This window comes from Stenella coeruleoalba, assembly GCF_951394435.1.
Source record: "Stenella coeruleoalba genome assembly, chromosome: 10".
In the NCBI taxonomy this organism is placed as follows: Eukaryota; Metazoa; Chordata; class Mammalia; order Artiodactyla; family Delphinidae; genus Stenella; species Stenella coeruleoalba.
This window is the reverse complement of record NC_137156.1, coordinates 100,660,290-100,677,257: the sequence shown is the minus strand read 5'-3', so window position 1 is coordinate 100,677,257 and position 16,968 is coordinate 100,660,290. Positions and strand designations below refer to the sequence as shown.

At 36.8% G+C, this 16,968-nt stretch overlaps 1 protein-coding gene across 3 annotated transcripts in view; it reads left to right on the top strand.

The window, feature by feature from the left end:
• TMCC1 (transmembrane and coiled-coil domain family 1) overlaps window positions 1-16,968 on the top strand; it is a gene marked incomplete at its 5' end in the record, with an annotated part of 220,993 nt that overhangs the window by 167,416 nt on the left and 36,609 nt on the right. The window contains one exon of one of the 3 annotated variants that reach the window (XM_079933888.1): window positions 11,074-11,130. The exons of the other annotated variants lie outside the window; for them this stretch is intronic. Within the exon in view, the coding sequence (XP_079790014.1) occupies window positions 11,074-11,130 (57 nt within the window). Of the gene's footprint in view, window positions 1-11,073; window positions 11,131-16,968 lie in introns of those variants that run through there. 3 annotated transcript variants of the gene reach the window in all.

The window sequence follows — 16,968 nt, the reverse complement described above, 5'->3', positions numbered from 1 at the left end:
CTTAATGACATGAAACAATGGAATACTATAATGTGATGGTATCTCAAGAGAAAGGGCAAAGGAATGAGAAATTGGCCCTTAAATTGTTTTTTTATAACAAACTTTAAGAAGTTTGGAAAGCATTATATTCCCATAAGTAGCCAGTTAAGAGCATACGTGTCTTCAACTTGCTTCCTACTCCTTCTTGGTTATATTTTTATTTTGCTATTCTTAAAGAATATTTGGAACCACTAGGGCTGTATGCAGTTTAGTGGGAAATTAAACAACAAAGAACAATGAAGCCAGGTTATTTAAAAATGTAATAGCTTCATATCTTCCCCTGCCGAAGCCATCTATGGCTAGTAAGATTTTGGAAAGAATAAATTGAGTCAATCCTTGTTCTTCTCACATGGACTTGAACTAGCCCTCAAAAGCCATTTTCTTGCTCTTTTAGCAATTTTTATATTTTCTGAGAATGTGAAAAATGTTTTTTTTTTTTATTCCTGAGAGCCCAGTATGGTCTGTTCTTCACCTGTGATTGGAAGGTATAAAATAGATATTAAGTAAGGATTTTCAGTAGATAGCTTATGTAGATCTGACATTCATGGAGCATAGCAAGAAAACAGCTCCTTACTGTGGCGAATAACATTTTCTAAAACAATATAGCATTACCTACGTATTTCCTCCAAGTGGTAGTTTCTCAGACATAGAATATGCTTGAACATATTCTAATGGTTTACCATATACTTCTGAAATTTGAGTTGTTTTATTTTGCCTTTTTTATTAACTTTTATTGGAATATGGTTGCTTTACAATGTTGTGTTAGTCTCCACTGTGCAACAAAATGAATCAGCCATATACATACAGATATCCCTTCCCTTTTGGACTTCCTTCCCATTTAGGTTACCACAGTGCATTCCCAGTTCCTCCCACCCCACCCCTTTCCCCCTTGGTATCTGTACGTTTGTTCCCTACATCTATGTCTCTATTTCTGCTTTGCCGATAAGATCATCTCTAGATTCCACATATATGCATTATTATACAATATTTGCTTTTCTCTTTCTGACTTACTTCACTCTGTATGACACTCTCTAAGGCCATCCATGTCTCTACAAATGACCCAATTTCATTCTTTTTATGGCTGAGTAATATTCCATTGTATATATGTACCACATCTTCTTTATCCATTCCTCTGTTGATGGACATTTAGGTTGCTTCCATGTCCTGCCTATTGTAAGTAGTGCTGCTATGAACATTGGGGTGCATGTGGTTTTTTGAATTACGGTTTTCTCTGGGTATATGCCCAGGAGTGGGATTGTTGGGTCATATGGTAGTTCTGTGTTTAGCTTTTAAGGAACCTCCATATTCTTTTCCATAGTGGCTGTATCAATTTACATTCCCACCAACAGTGTATGAGGGTTCCCTTTTCTCCACACTATCTCCAGCGTATTGTTTGTAGATTTTTTTGAAGATGGCCATTCTGACCGGTGTGAGGAGATGCCTCATTGTACTTTTGATTTGCATTTCTCTAATAGTGTTGTTGAGCATCTTTTCATGTGTTTGTTGGCCATCTGTATATCTTCTTTGGAGAAATGTCTGTTTAGGTCTTCTGCCCATTTTTGGATTGGGTTGTTTGTTTTTTTGATTTTGAGCTGCATGAGCTGCTTGTATATTTTGGAGATTAATCCTTTGTCTGTTGTTTCATTTGCAAATATTTTCTCCCATTCTGAGGGTTGTCTTTTGGTCTTGTTTATGGTTTCCTTTGCTGTGCAAAAGCTTTTAAGATTCATTAGGTCCCATGTGTTTATTTTTGTTTTTATTTCCCTTTCTCTAGGAGGTGGGTCAAAAAGGATCTTGCTATGATTTATGTCATAGAGTGTTCTGCCTATGTTTCTAGTGTCTGGCCTTACATTTAGGTCTTTAATTCATTTTGAGTTTATTTTTGTGTATGGTGTTAGGGAGTGTTCTAATCTCATTCTTTTACATGTAGCTATCCAGTTTTCCCGGCACCACTTATTGAAGAGGCTGTCTTTTCTCCATTGTATATTTTTGCCTTCTTTGTTGTAGATTAGATGACCATAGGTGTGTGGGTTTATCTCTGGGCTTTCTATCCTGTTCCATTAATCTGTATTTGTTTTTGTGCCAGTACCATACTGTCTTGATTACTGTAGCGTTGTAGTATAGTCTGAAGTCAGGGAGCCTGATTCCTGCAGCTCTGTTTTTCTTTCTCAGGATCACTTTGGCTATTCAGGGTCTTTTGTGTTTCCAAAGAAATTGTAAAATTTTCTGTTCTAGTTCTGTGAAAAATGCCATTGGTAATTTGATAGGGATTGCATTGAATCTGTAGATTGCTTTGGGTAGTATAGTCATTTTGACAATATTGATTCTTCCAATCCAAGAGCATGGTGTATCTCTCCATCTGTTTGTGTCATCTTTGATTTCTTTCATCAGTATTTTACAGTTTTCTGTGTACAGGTCTTTTGCCTCCTTAGGTAGGTTTATTCCTGAGTATTTTATTCTTTTTGTTGCAACGGTAAATGGGATTGTTTCCTTAATTTCTCTTTCTGCCCTTTCGTTGTTAGTGTATAGGAATGCAAGAGATTTCTGTGTATTAATTTTGTATCCTGCAACTTTACCAAGTTCATTGATTAGCTCTAGTAGTTTTCTGGTGGCATCTTTAGGCTTTTCTATGTATAGTATCATGTCATGCCCTTTTTTTTTTTTTTAACATTGAAGGTATGATCTGGGACTAGAGGAGATGGGGAATTACTGCTTACTGAGTACAGAGTTTCAGTTTTGGATGATTGAAAAATTTCTGGAAATAGATAATGGCAGTGGTTCCACAACATTGTGAATGTACTTAATGTCATTAAATTGTACACTTAAAAATGGTTGAAATGGTAAATTTTGTGTTTTGTATATATTACCTCAATAAAGAAAAAACTTCTTTGAAAAACACTGAAGGTATGACCTCACTTAGAAAACTGAAATCAACCTGGTCCCACTAAAGGCTATATTTTTTCTTCCTCATAAGCCTGCTATTTTGAAAATGTTTGTTTACAAACAACACATATTATTTTTCCTGAAAAAAAGAAAAGTAATTAGGAACTAAGAGCCAGTCAGCATTTTTGAGCAGCACCAGTATAATGATACCACCTGGAGTACTTAAAATTCCAGATAAAATTAAATATTTGTCATTTTAATCTGCATATACGACTTCATTATGGGTGAATGTACACTTTCTATTGGGCCCTTGGAAATCTGGAAAACAGCTTGACCCTTTTACACACCTCAGGTTGGAGACCACTGTTCTATACTATGTCTCATGACATCACAGATACTATTTTAATATACCATTTCATCTTATGACACAAATTGCTGTATAATTCTGTACTTGCTTTGCAGGTGGTGCTTGGGGGTTACCTGGCCCTTCCTTGATTGGAGGCTGATATTCCCATCAGGGCTTTATGGTACTTTACAGATGTGAGATAGCTCCCCAACACCTTTGAGCCCCTTAGGTGGTACATGATTCCTTTGAGGTAGGCAGAGCCTAAATAAGCAACGTTCACTGCTTATTGTACTTCTTCAGTTAATTGTCTCGAATATGAAGGCAGGTAATTTAACTAATTTCTAAAGAAGGTCAGTGCCTCTATTCTTCCTTCCTAAAACCTCATAATTCTGGTATTGGCTTTGGCACTAAGCAAAAGCTTCTGTTGCTCTCCTTTCTGAACTAATTGGTTTTAAGGAGTAAAATAAAGTACTTGCCTTATTTAGAGGTTCATATGACTATACTAATCTCAAAAGAGTTTAAACTCCTTTACAGGTCCTCGCTTTGTCATTTTTCTGCTCCCCCACCCACTGGCTGGTTATGGGGGCTTACTTTTTCATAAAGAAAGCCGCTGAAGTCAAAAGCTACCTCTTATTGAATCCCAGTGGGAGGTTAATACAGTTAGGGACTTTTTAGCTGAACTGGTTGCCAGCTGGAGGAGGGCAAGAGAAGAGACTCCTTGAGGAATGCACAGCCAGCTGATGCGACAGGTTTTAACTTCAGTGCCTTCCTTGCAGATCTGTTCTCTGCTTTCTACAAGTACAGATAGTAATTGATTTATTAGATTTATCATTTTTCTTCCTTGATTCAACTTTACTTTTCCCCATCTTTTGCCACTTTTGGAAAAATTTATCCAGCCAGTCATCAGGCATCAACATCAAGAAGGTCATTCTGTAGAAACAGAACAAGTTCCTTGGTCTTCGGACTTTTTTCCCCAGTGGATCCTTCATGAATAAAATATAGTAAAGCGTGAAAGAGAAGGAGAACATTAGGCATTTTATCCAAAAAATAAAGTAGTATCCATGAGGTCTGACAGCTGAGGTAGGTTTTAATAATATAGAAAAGCCTCTGGAATTAGTCTTGGTTTTCATAAGGAGTATCTTTTGTCTGGGATTTGCTTCCAAATAATTGCAAGGGAGGGAGGAAGTACCGGCCATGAATTAATAATTGAAGCTGGATAAAGAATGCATAAAATTCATTATCCTCTCTACTTTTATATATATTTGAAATGTTGTGTAACAAAGAGGTTTTTAAAAGACATCTTTTCCCCAGGAATTTTGGAAGGATAAAATCTATTTCCTTATGAAATTTTCAGCATCCCCCCTGCAATACTCAACAGTGTTGAACACCATAAGGATACTATTGTAGGTTTGTATTACTGAGGGAAAAAATATTTTCTTGTTAGATATAATTCTGAATTTAGTAGGGTTTTTTGTTATTATTTTTGTTTTGTTATTGTCCAGATTGTTTTATTTATACAGCAATGTGTAAAATTATTTCAAAAACTAGATTCTAGTGAAACCTGTGTTCAGCTTTGTTTCCATCTGAAGGCATGTTCAGTAAACTTTAATCAGTATTGAGAAGTCTGAAAACTACTCAATGAAAAAATAGTATTAAACAGTTTCTTTATAAAGTAACACTTAAACGTTTTTAGTTGTTTGTAAAGGAAACTTTTTGTGTTATCGTTAAAATATCCCTGATATATCTTTGGGTGGTATTTAGTAAAGGAGCCTATTTTCTCAGTCTGGGTCCTAACTTAACTTTACTGCTAAATCCTCGGTGTCTTGTAGTTTGTCAAGTGATCACACTTATTAAAATATCTATGCCAATTGAGATGCTATAACTTTGATCTAAAGCAAGGGTTAGCAACCTTTTTTTTTTCTTTGTAAAGGGCCAGATAGTAAATATTTTAGGCTTTGAGGGCCACAAAAGTGCTCTATTACATATTCTTCTTTGTTTTTTTGTTCTTAGAACTCTTAAAAATAGTTCTTAGCTCTTTTGTAAGATCCTTATTAAAACAGGCAGAATTAAACAATTGCTTTTTAATTAGATGCTTTACAAAATATTAATAAAAACTAAGGACCCAAATGTTAAAGGTTATTTTCAAAGGTAAAATTATGACTCTTATACAAAATGAACATATGTCAAAGATTGTATTTAACTCACTAATTAACCAATTATTAGGAGCCAGTAAGATATTAAAATGAGAATTAGACTTATGGAAATTTATATTCTCTACCAGACAAAATTGATTTGTATTTCATCACCAGCGCTGTCCACAAGGTAATTTCCGTCTCTACAGAGTTTCACAATAACCTAGCCAGAGACAAAGATGCAGACCTTTATACTATCAGATAACTCCAAAATATCCAATAGACAACGCCAGATATTCCCTTGAAAGGGCACGTAAAATTTTTTACCATTTTAGTCTTTCACAGTTTCTGCTGACAATCTCCCATCCCTCTTGTGATCATAAATAATTTCCAAAGATTTTTCTTGATCGCAAAATAGTTGGTCTGTTTAGGTTTGACCTGATTATTTATATAGATGCGTTAAGAGTGCTAATTAATCATACAGACAGCCTTGAGTTTTCTTTGAAAATCCACAGTGATACAGTTTTGAGCAGTTACTAAGGCTACAAGGTTAACTTCTGTATGGAAGTTTTCATAAAGAATCTTAGATTGGACTTTTAAACACCTCTATTATTTACTATCCCAAGGTTAGGAAACCACACCTAAGAAACTCTCTGACTAGATTTCATCTACAGAGCTGATAAATTTGAATGAGTTAATCTCATCTTTAGGTCCCCAGCATTTGCTGAGGCTTGCTAGGAAGTAAGTGACCTTCCTTACCACCGCTAAGCCAGGGACCCTGTAAATCAGGCATCAGGTCGGTTTTCCTGGGAGCGCTTCTTTTTAGACATTGGCTCCATATATAAAGTCAACTATTCTTAATATGATTTTTCATGTATGATTAAATGAGAATCTTTCTCAAATATGACATTCCAGGTATGTATGGTTACAAAATCCAATTATATCCTAATAAAAAGGAGATAAGATACTAGTATTGATCCTATACAAATAACTGTATTGCCATGAAAAGTTAAGGAAAACTCAGTAAGTTTCTGAATGCTGTTGATTCAGTGAAAATCAGATACTACTTAATGTTTTATTTTAGATCACAAAAGCAGAGTCTACTAAAATGTGAGTTAGAAATAGTTTAAGAAGAAAGTAAAAGGGCTTCCTCATGTAGCCACAAAAAATAGAACATTAAGAGAACATCAACAGTATTCTAAACAAAAAACCACAATAAAATTTCCTTCATCAGTTCATTCCGTCCTGTATAGTTAGTTCTTGCTCAAATGGAACTTGGGTCAGCAGTCTGCTTTCACGAAATATCTGCTTCTGGACTGAAAAGCATCATGGAAATCCTGGTCTAGTCCACTGGTAAATCCTGAAAGTTATCTAAGTGATGTCAGCTCAGAAACATGTACCTAAGGGTCTGTTCTTTGGAGTAGCAATAGTTTGTAGAGTACCTTGTACATTCCTTTCCATGAGACTCAAAGATAGTTTTAGGTGTAACAGTTAACCTGAAAGTTTCATTTTTCTATATTTAGGAGCCAGTCTTGGGAAGGCCAAATCAAAAGAATTGTTGAAAGAGATTTGGGCCCTTGATTAAGATAGGAGCATGGATGAGAAACAGTACTTGGTTATTTAATCAAAATGACAATAAAACATTATAATAAACATGTAAGGGAATGCAATTTTAAAGAACTTGGCTCTTTCACAAGTAAAAAACCTTTGTTCTTTCTGGTTGTTTTGTTTTGTTTTTTTAATCATTAAGAACATTGTAAATCCAACATAAGGCCAGAAAGTTATTCTGCTATCTAGGCAAATTACACAGAAGATAAAGAATAATCTTTCATATTGTAGATGAAGGCATTAATCAGTAAGCCAAAGAAACTAGCCCATCAAAACTGATTGAATTTTGCAAAATTTGGACATATTTCATATCTTCTTTTCAGATCCCAGTAGTATAAACCAAGGCAAATCAAATTCAGTTTCTAAGACTTGTCTTTCTTTCAAATTCTGGAACAAACTGCCACTTTACTTTGGGACAAAAATGCTCTTTTTCCTTCAGAAACAAAAGGACTTTACACCTTGTACTGTTGCTCCTAGCGTAGTTCGAACCTCTTATATCAATTATAACATATTTCAGAGAGAAGATTAGGTGGAGGGAATGGATAATAAGAAATACCTGTCACACACAAGGATTTTAGCAGAACAGAAAGGCTCCTGAATACACATAACAGATTTTCTACAGCCCCACACTTCTCTTACACCTTCTTAAAGTGGCAAAATGAACCCGATTGGTAATATGACCTGAAGATATAGCCACTCTAATAGCATATAGAAATAAGAAGCAAATGTATATCAGCTGAAAACTATGCTTAATAATCATCATTTAGTGTTCTATTTACTTAGAAATTTATCTGAGCATCTAAGAATTATTTGTTAATTAGCTTCATTTAACATTAGTCCAAGATTTTAAATTGCCATAAGATCTTGGAGGTATTTAAGCTGACACATAATTGCTATTGATATAAAAAGTTATCCAGGGGGGCTTCCCTGGTGGCACAGTGGTTGGGAGTCCGCCTGCCGATGCGGGGTATACGGGTTCTTGCCCCGGTCCGGGAGGATCCCACATGCCGCGGAGCAGCTGGGCCCGTGAGCCATGGACGCTGAGGCTGCGCGTCCGGAGCCTGTTGCTCCGCAACGGGAGAGGCCACAGCAGTGAGAGACCCGCGTACCGCAAAAAAAAAAAAGTTATTCAGTATTACGACTCAATTTAGATGAACACAAATTTTCATTTTTCTAAATATCAGACATTATATAAGAATACTATTAACTTGTTTGATCAGTAAACCTGTATAAGTAAATTTAGGAAGTTCAGATTAATTTTAATCTGAATTAAAACAAACCCAAGTAAATTAAAATGTGTGCAGTATTATACTTGGACAAAATTAATCTTTTTTCTTTGTTTTTTGTTTACAAATCTAGTCTTGATTTGCAAAATATTTAACTTAATTATATGAATTTGGATTTTTTTAATGTTTCAGAACTAGTAGTTTCTGTAAGAAGGATTTTTTTCTTTGTCTAACATATTTGAAGTATTACATGTTCAGTTCGTTTTCTTGGACTTCTAAGAATATTTGATACGTAAGTGCTTATTTAGCTCTATAAAACCAACGAGAACAGAACCCCTTAATTTAAGAGCTATTATAATTAATTTTTAATGTCTTCTAAAAATAGGAAAACATTTTATACTTACACAACAAGAAGTCAAGATCTTTCTGAATTACAGACACAGACACATAGAGAGCTATGGCTTCAGTTCTACAACTTCAGCCATGAATCAAAAGTAAGCACAAAACCTTACCAGTACAGATCTCAAAGAGCTGTTCCCCTTTCTAATATATACAGCATTTTTAATTGAGTTGAGCTCAATATAGACAAATGGGCAAAAAGAAAAGTCTAACGAACTGAATTCTCTTTTGGTTTATTACCCAACAGAAAATAGATCTATTGTGTATCACTTTTCTGAAGAGACCACCACATGGTCAAATTATTAAAATCAAATTCTCATTCTGTGCTGCCATCAATGAGGAGTAATTTATCATAAAGCAGAAATAAACAAAATCAGCAAGAGAGAAAAAACAAAAGAACCAGAAAGTAGCAAAATTAATGTTCTATTGCCAGTTGAGATTTTCTTTGGGAGCCAAGAAGACTTGTACCCAGGCTAAGGCAGCCAGTGAGGGGTACTTCTCTGACAACTTGGGTAAATTCATTAGCATCTTGGTGGAACCTCAAAAACTGTTTGAGAATAATTTTTTGTAAGGTAAGATCATGACTCTCATATAAATACACAGTGAACATTTCTTACACACAAGGTCTTACACACCCAGGAAACTCTTCAGGGCTGCTCTCTACATACGGCAGCTCATCCAGTCAAGGCAGTTTTGATCTTATGACACCTTGTCTCAACACTTGCTTCAGTGATCTCAGTGGGAAGGAAAGAGAATAAAAGAGCTCATGACAGAAATGTTTGGTTTGGTTTTTTCTAAGTGATGAGGTTGCACATAATTTTGCTTTCTTTTACGCCCACTCGTGTTTTCAAAGTTTTCTACAATGAACATAATTGTCTTAAAAGAAGGTATATTTAAAATGCTAATAAACAGAATTGAGCAAACATCTGCTAATGTTGATGCTAGCAGTGCAGAATTGGGGTTTTTTTTTTTGTTTTTTTGTTATTGTTTTTGTAGAAACAAATATTTACTCTGTTGAAACCTTATAACCTAATTTTTAAGCGAAGACACAACTTATATTAAGTCATAAAATTCTTTATTAATTTGTTCTGGAGAGTCAAGGTCTGAGTTCTGTGCCTCTAGAGATAAAAGAGGAATTTCTGGAGCCATGGTTTTAACCCAGAATTTTCTTCAAATTCATTCAAGATACTTTGGATTCCATTCAGAGTACTTTCTCTGATTTTAAATGAAAAATGCTAAGGAAGCTGGTGAATGCTGATAGAAGAACCTTCTTTGACCTCTCAGTACTGTGCTGGCTTGAGCTTCCAGCCCCATACTTAAATTTAAGTATAGAAATGATCACAGCTTTAGGCTCATAGAAAGGACTATACTGTACTATATCAAATTGTCTTCATGTTAACCTTTGTGCATGTTAACTTCAAAAAAATGTTACTAGCTATTATACATTGTACACGCTACACTATATTTTATAATCATTAAAATTCTTCCTGTGTGCATTTCCCAAAACTACTTTTATAAATGAAGAAATAAAGCTCAGACCTAATAGGTTGTTTAAGGATAAATCCCAAAGTGACTTTTTCAGTGCAGAAACAGTTTCTTCAAGACATTCAGTTCTTTCATGCAGTATCGTGGGTATTGAATAAATAGTATGTGATGGTACAGAAGCTGAGCTCAGGTTTACGATTGTTGTGTTTTAATCTGTTGCTTAAACTTCAGAGACCTTAATGCTTTTCATTCAGAAGCTTTTTCTCCCTTTTTCCGTAGTGAAAAAGACTTCAGGGTCTCATGCTCTGCACAAGAAGTCTTTCTGAAGTCTTTCTCTTGCTCAGTTTTCATTTAAATGACTTTGTGAACCTAAAATGAAAATAAGAGAAGAAACATTAGAAAAGCATAGAAATTTGTCCTGCCGATCTTTTAGTCCTTTGTCGAAACATGAGTAGATTGTTTTCTCTTTGTATTTATTGAACCAAGCTACCTAAACAGTGTTATCCTATTTAGAATGTTTTTAACCTTCTTTAAGCTATTCTCTAAACCTTATCTGGTTTTAAAGGAAAATACAAATGTGGATGGTGAATTAATGTCCTGTAGCTTTAAATTCAGCCAGTTTGGTGCTTTTGTCTCTTATAAAAGATGCTCACAGCTCGAGAAGAGAGGCAGCTACTGTCTGTGATCTCCATTCTCAAACTATTCAACTATTCATTTGCATTAGCAGCTCTAGCAAACTGCACCCACATCCAGGCGCGCGCATACACATACACACACACACGCACACACACATACACACACGGATGCTTGTTTGGCAGAAGCTTTCTGTTTATTCAGCAGAGTCCTCCCTGGCTCCCAGATGTAGAAAGCTCTAAGAGTTGATGCAGGAGACAGAACCGGAACTGTATGAAGGCGGAGGAAGGCACTGCGGAGGATTGGCTATGCAGGGATGTTGATGTGGTGTGGCTGTACCTGCCTGTTCTGTGAAAGGCACTTCTCTGAAGCTGTGAAGGTGAGAAGCCCAGGGATCAACTAGAAGCTTCATTTCGGCCGGCTGTTGGCGGGGGAATGCATTCCCAGTGGTAGCTGTCCTCATTTACAGCGTTATTCTCGGAAACCAAGTATGTGCAGCCTTGACAGACTATGCCACAGCTCCTCTGCAGTTTGGAAGCTGGGACAAATGGAAAGAGCTTAGAGCCAAAAGAGGTTGTGATTGTTTGCACGATCCAAGCTTGCTCTGGCAGTGCACAAATGAAGGATGAGCTTTGTGGCAAGCAAAATCAGCAGACTGCCTGACAGGGGGTTTTGGTAAGATAAATGTGTTGCTTGTGTTTTGGGTCTCCACCACCTTGCCCCCCATCTTTTCTTGTTTTTTTGGTTTACTTTTCTGTATCAGCTATATAGAATTGACTGTTAGCAATAACTAAAACATTTTAGAGATTCACATTTGGTGGTAAGGGATAGCCAAGGGAGCTGAAAGGAAACCATTATTTCTGGTCATTCAGTTTTGTGACCTTCAGAAATAATCATCAAGTTTTCTCCACATCCATGAAGAGGCAGAAGCTAGGAATTTCCAGAGCAAAGAACGCTAACAATAAGATATCCCTTCTCTTCTTTGAACAGTCATAATTACCCCCGCTCCTTTTTTCCCCCCCCCCCAGCTTTCCCTATGGCCTGAAGTGGAGAAGAAAAAATAAAGTCTTCTTGCTCTTATTAAATTGTTGCCGCTGGAACAGTAATAGGCTGAGAATATAAGTATGGAGGTGGAGGAAGGCAGGTTGAGGAGTCTGCTATTTTCATAGCTGTGCATTGGTGGGTGTTTATCTTAGATTTATTAGCATTGATGTTCATTATCAAGTGGTTGTTAGTGCTTTATCTCTTTGCCTGTACTGTGATTTAATCCCTTTTATGTTTTATTTTGTACAATTTTTCTTTGCCAGGCCCAGTTGTATCATTATGAGGCCTTTTTCTGTTATTATTAATACATATTAACGTTTATTAGAGAAAAGATGGTTGTAGAAAGTAGCCCTGAAATACTTATGGACCTCAAGAAAGGTAAAGATATTTTCTCTTTAAAATCTAGGGTTTGCTTTCAGCAGATTCTGGAGTCTTGATTTGGGGATCTTTAATAAGCATTTTATTGCAAGTTAAAGAAATAGTCACATTAGTTTTGTGAAATCCTACCTTACTCTAATCTGCCTTAAGTTGGATCCTGTTTCTTGTGTTTTTCTAAGCATGAAGGTTTACTTTTCCTCATCCTTTCTTAGGCAAGTGTTGCTGGATGGTATGGTGACTGTTTTATTAGCCTACCTCAGACCTTGTCCTTGAGCCCCCCCCACTTCTCACCAGTGGAGAGAGCCAAGTTTTCTAGCTGCTTAGAGGGGCACAGAAGAAAACCATTGACACCTGGCTTTTTGCTGACTCACTGGTTATATAAGCCTTGTAAATACAGCTATCCATATACTCCATTAGGTTACTGGGCAGGTGGCCCCCTCCTTGTTTACTGGCCTTTTCCTTTCTCATCACCCTTCTGCTTCTTCCTTAAGTTTTTGGTAACACAGTCTCAACCTTTCACCAAGTGAGTTCTAAGAAGCAGTGAATAGACAAATCTTTTTTCTTCTATTGAATTGTTGGGTTAACTGTGTATTTTCATCTTGATTATGTTAAAATTCCAAATTCTATATTTTCTTGGCACATGAAACCTACAGTATTAATACATCTTTTCATTTGTGGGCCAATTAAAGTAAAAACTTCCTTTTCTATCTTTGAGAACTCAGTTTAAATGCCCCTGTTCAAAGAATTATTCTGTGACCTCCCAGTCTAAAGTAGGTTTCTCGGCCTTACATTATTCCTTTTCTCACAGCACTGTGTTCTTTTTCTTTGCAGCACTTTTCACAGTTTATGTTATTTGATTACCCGTTTTTCTGTTTCCGCCACTTTTCCCCACTCAGCCCTAAGTGTCATGAAGGCAGAGAGTTTATTTTTTTGTCAATATATGCCAAAGCGCCTAGCATAACGCCTGGCTGAGAGTTGAAGAAATGACAGTAGGCAGTATTACATGTGTAAAGACCCTATGCTGATGTCGACTGAAAAAAAAATGTACAACGTCAGAGTTGTGAAGTAAGTTTTATTTGGGGCAAAATGAGGACTGTAGCCTGGGAGACAGCCTCTCAGATAGCTGTGAGGAACTACTCCAAAGAGGTAGGTGGGGAGTTCAGTATATATGTGATTTTGGTGAAGGGGGATTCATGCAGTCAAGCACACATGTTGACAGAAAGTTGCCACTAGTCACAAGGAGCAGATGCCTCCATTAATGATTTAAGTGCTTTTCTAAATATGAGAAGATGCAAGAAATTGGGATCATAAAATCTGAAAAATATCTAACGATCTGAAGCCCTGTTCTGCCAGTTTTTCCCGAAGCACAGAGTGCCTCATTCCTGATCTCTGCCCTGGCTCCTTTCAGGGTGTGTTGAAGGTCAGCGATTATGGTGGCTAGTGACTTCATCCTTGTAGAGGCAGATGGTGAGCAACAATTCTTCATCCACAGTGAGAAGAAACAGGATGAGCAGCAGGGTCTAAAAAAGGCCAGTGTGGCTAGAGTGAGAGGAGCATGCTATAAGATGAAGCTAGAGAGAGGTCCAGAGCCCAATCAATCACATAGGACGTTATAGACCAAGTTCACATTCTTATTCTTAATATTTTAAGAGTGTGGAAAGCTACTAAAATAATTTAAGCATTGGGTGATTTAGGATTTCCTTTTTTTTCTTCTTCTTTTAATTCTTTAGTTTAATTGAGGGCCTAAATGAATGCAGCTAGATCAGTCAGGGCGAGTGATTCAGGAGAGAGGGGACAAAATTTTTTTTTTAATAGTTCTTCTGTTCCTCAATTTAATCTTTTTTTTAAAATAAATTTATTATTTATTTATTTATTTCTGGCTGTGTTGGGTCTTCGTTGCTGCTCACGGGCTTTCTCTAGTTGCAACCAGCAGGGGCTACTTGTCATTGCCGTGCGTGGGCTTCTCTTGTTGCAGAGCACGGGCTCTAGGCCCACGGGCTTCAGTAGCAGCATGTAGGCTCAGTAGTTGTGGCTCGTGGGCTCTAGAGTGCGGGCTCAGCGGTTGTGGCTTGCGGGCTTTAGAGCACAGATTCAGTAGTTGTGGCACACAGGCTTAGTTGCTCCGCGGCATATGGGATCTTCCTTGACCAGGGCTAGAACACGTGTCCCCTACATTGGCAGGCAGATTCTTAACCACTGCACCGCCAGGGAAGTCCTGAGAGGACAAGATTTTGTCCTAAGGCTTTGACGGTAGAAATAAGTAGAGGTAGGTGGGAAGTATTATAATTTGACAGAAATTTGGAAAGTAAAATACATAGGACTTGGTATTGGATTGGATATAGGTAGAAGGCAGATGATGTCAAGGATGATTCCTGAGCTTTGGCATGGTTTGGTTTGGCTTGTGTAACCTGATGGATAGTAATGCTTTCCCTGAGATATAGAATACTGTAAGAGAACCAGGTTTCGAGAAGGATCACAGTGTTTGGTTTTGGTCATGTAGATTTTGATATAGTCAAGTAGCCCTTTGGATCTGTACATCTAGATTCCAAAGGAGATTGTACTACCTTTACCATTGGGAAACCTTTAGTGATATCCTCGGAATAAAGTCCAAAACAGTTTAGACCTACCTTGGGAGCTTATCTCCCACCATAGCCCTCTCCTGTGCCATACTTTTACAGTCTCATGAACCATTCAGTCGTCTTGAAGAGACTATTACATTTCCTTCTTCTGGGCCTTTGCTCATACTGGCGGTCAACCTGAAATGCCTTTCCTTACCCCTTCTCATTTTTATCAAAAACTTCTTCCTTCAAGGCTCATTTCGTTTTTCACCTCCTCCAAGAAGCCTTCCCTGTTCCCTCTCCATTCCTGTATTCAAGAAGTACTTTACCTTCATATCTACCATATCATTTGCTTAATCAGACCTGTGTTTCATTTCTCTGTCTCACCAACTAGGTTGTGTGTTTCTTGAGAGCAGGGATTCCACCTTTATTCAGTACGTTAGATAAGAAGAACAAAGGATAATTGCAAAATTAATTAAATAGTAGAAGCCTTGATCTTTTCTACACCCTGCTTCCTTAGTCTCATAGCACCATGAAGTCCATCTACCTACTGATTTTCTCTAGGCTGTCCTACATTTGTGCCTTATAGATACCTACATACAACTTTTCTACCTACATAGTAGAAAAGTTCTTCCTTTCATACGCAAAATCCCTAAGCTAGTCATTTTCATCACATACTTTTTTACTTTTACTTTATTTGTAATTTATCAGAAAAACTGAAATCTTGCTGTTACTTATCACACGTGAAAGAATTGACCAAGACAGGAAGGACCAGAATTCATAGCTGATCTTGTTCTCTGTGTCTCCTCTTTTCCCATTCTCTGGAATAATTCTAGAACCCATGCAGTACTTTTTTCAGTGAGGTCACTTATTGGCGTTTAAGACTGGGTAAGGCTGTGCGTTGCAGGAGGCGTGACCCACATATTTCCTAGTGCTCCCTGATAGGATAGCACTGTCCACAGTTGAGCAAGCCTCCCCCCAGGGAACAGAGTGTAGAAATGCAGAAACAAGTTATGAAGGTTGGCTCCTTCCCATTTAAGTAATTCTTTCACAGAGGCTTAAGCATTCAATTTGTCTCTTCAGACATCTTTAAATAGTTGAATTTCCTTCCTATTATCTCAGTTAATATTTGTATGTATTGATTTTCATTCTTTGGAAGCCTGAATTTCAGTGATTTCTTACCCCTTTTAGGAGTTATAGATACCTCCATTTAAAAACCTGAGAGACAATTGGACTACCCTCTGAAATTTATACCAGTCACATATTTATGCTTTTTTTATATAGATGTGTTCAATTTAGACCTTTCTTTTAGCGTAGTTGTCCCATTATAACTTGGAAATATGAACTAGACTGTATCCCTTATGTTCTATTTGAGAACGTTGGTTTATATATCATCCATTGTCGTTACAGATCTTGAATGAGAAAAATCTAAGCAGCTCTAAACATTATATCACAAAGGAATGACTGTAGTTCTACCATGATTTGATTACTTGCAACTAAATAAAAATTATTTTAAGATAAATTTATTTAAACAGAGGGACAGATCATTATTGCACTCTTGATAAACTCTTCTCAGATCAATTCTGTTCATTAAAAAATACATAAAATCTTTGACAAGTGATACTCTAGGCTCTTACCTTTCTTAGAATTTGTACTTAATTTTGAGAACATAGCTGCTTTTTTGTACAGTAGAATAAAGCAGATACACGTATAAAGTTTGAATACCTGCTGTGTAAACTATCTAATATCTTGAGAGTCATCAGTTTTTAAAGATCATAGAAATGTTAAATTACTTTTTGCCTGTACTTCCCTTTATGTTAGCTGCTTTGGGACAGTGCCATACTACTACTATCTGGATAACTCTAGTAGTACCTCACTTCATGCTCCATATATATAATATATATATTTAATAGACTTTAGGAAGGGGGTTGTAATCCTAAATATGAGATTCCCATCTGGAGTCTGACTTTGTAGAAATCATCAATGCCTCCTTTTTATGTTGATCCAACTGGTGGTAATCGTGGCTGTTACAAAAAGCATTATAGGGAAGTAGTTAAGGACAAGGACTCTGAAGCCAAAACCTATGGGATTTAAGTCCTGGCCCTGCTGCTTACCGTTGTGTGACCTTGTTACCTTACTTCTCCTAGTTCAGTTTCCTCAGCTGTAAAATTAGGGATTATAATAGCATATATTTCCTAAGGTTGTTTTGAGGGTTAACTAGGTAAATATAAGCAAAG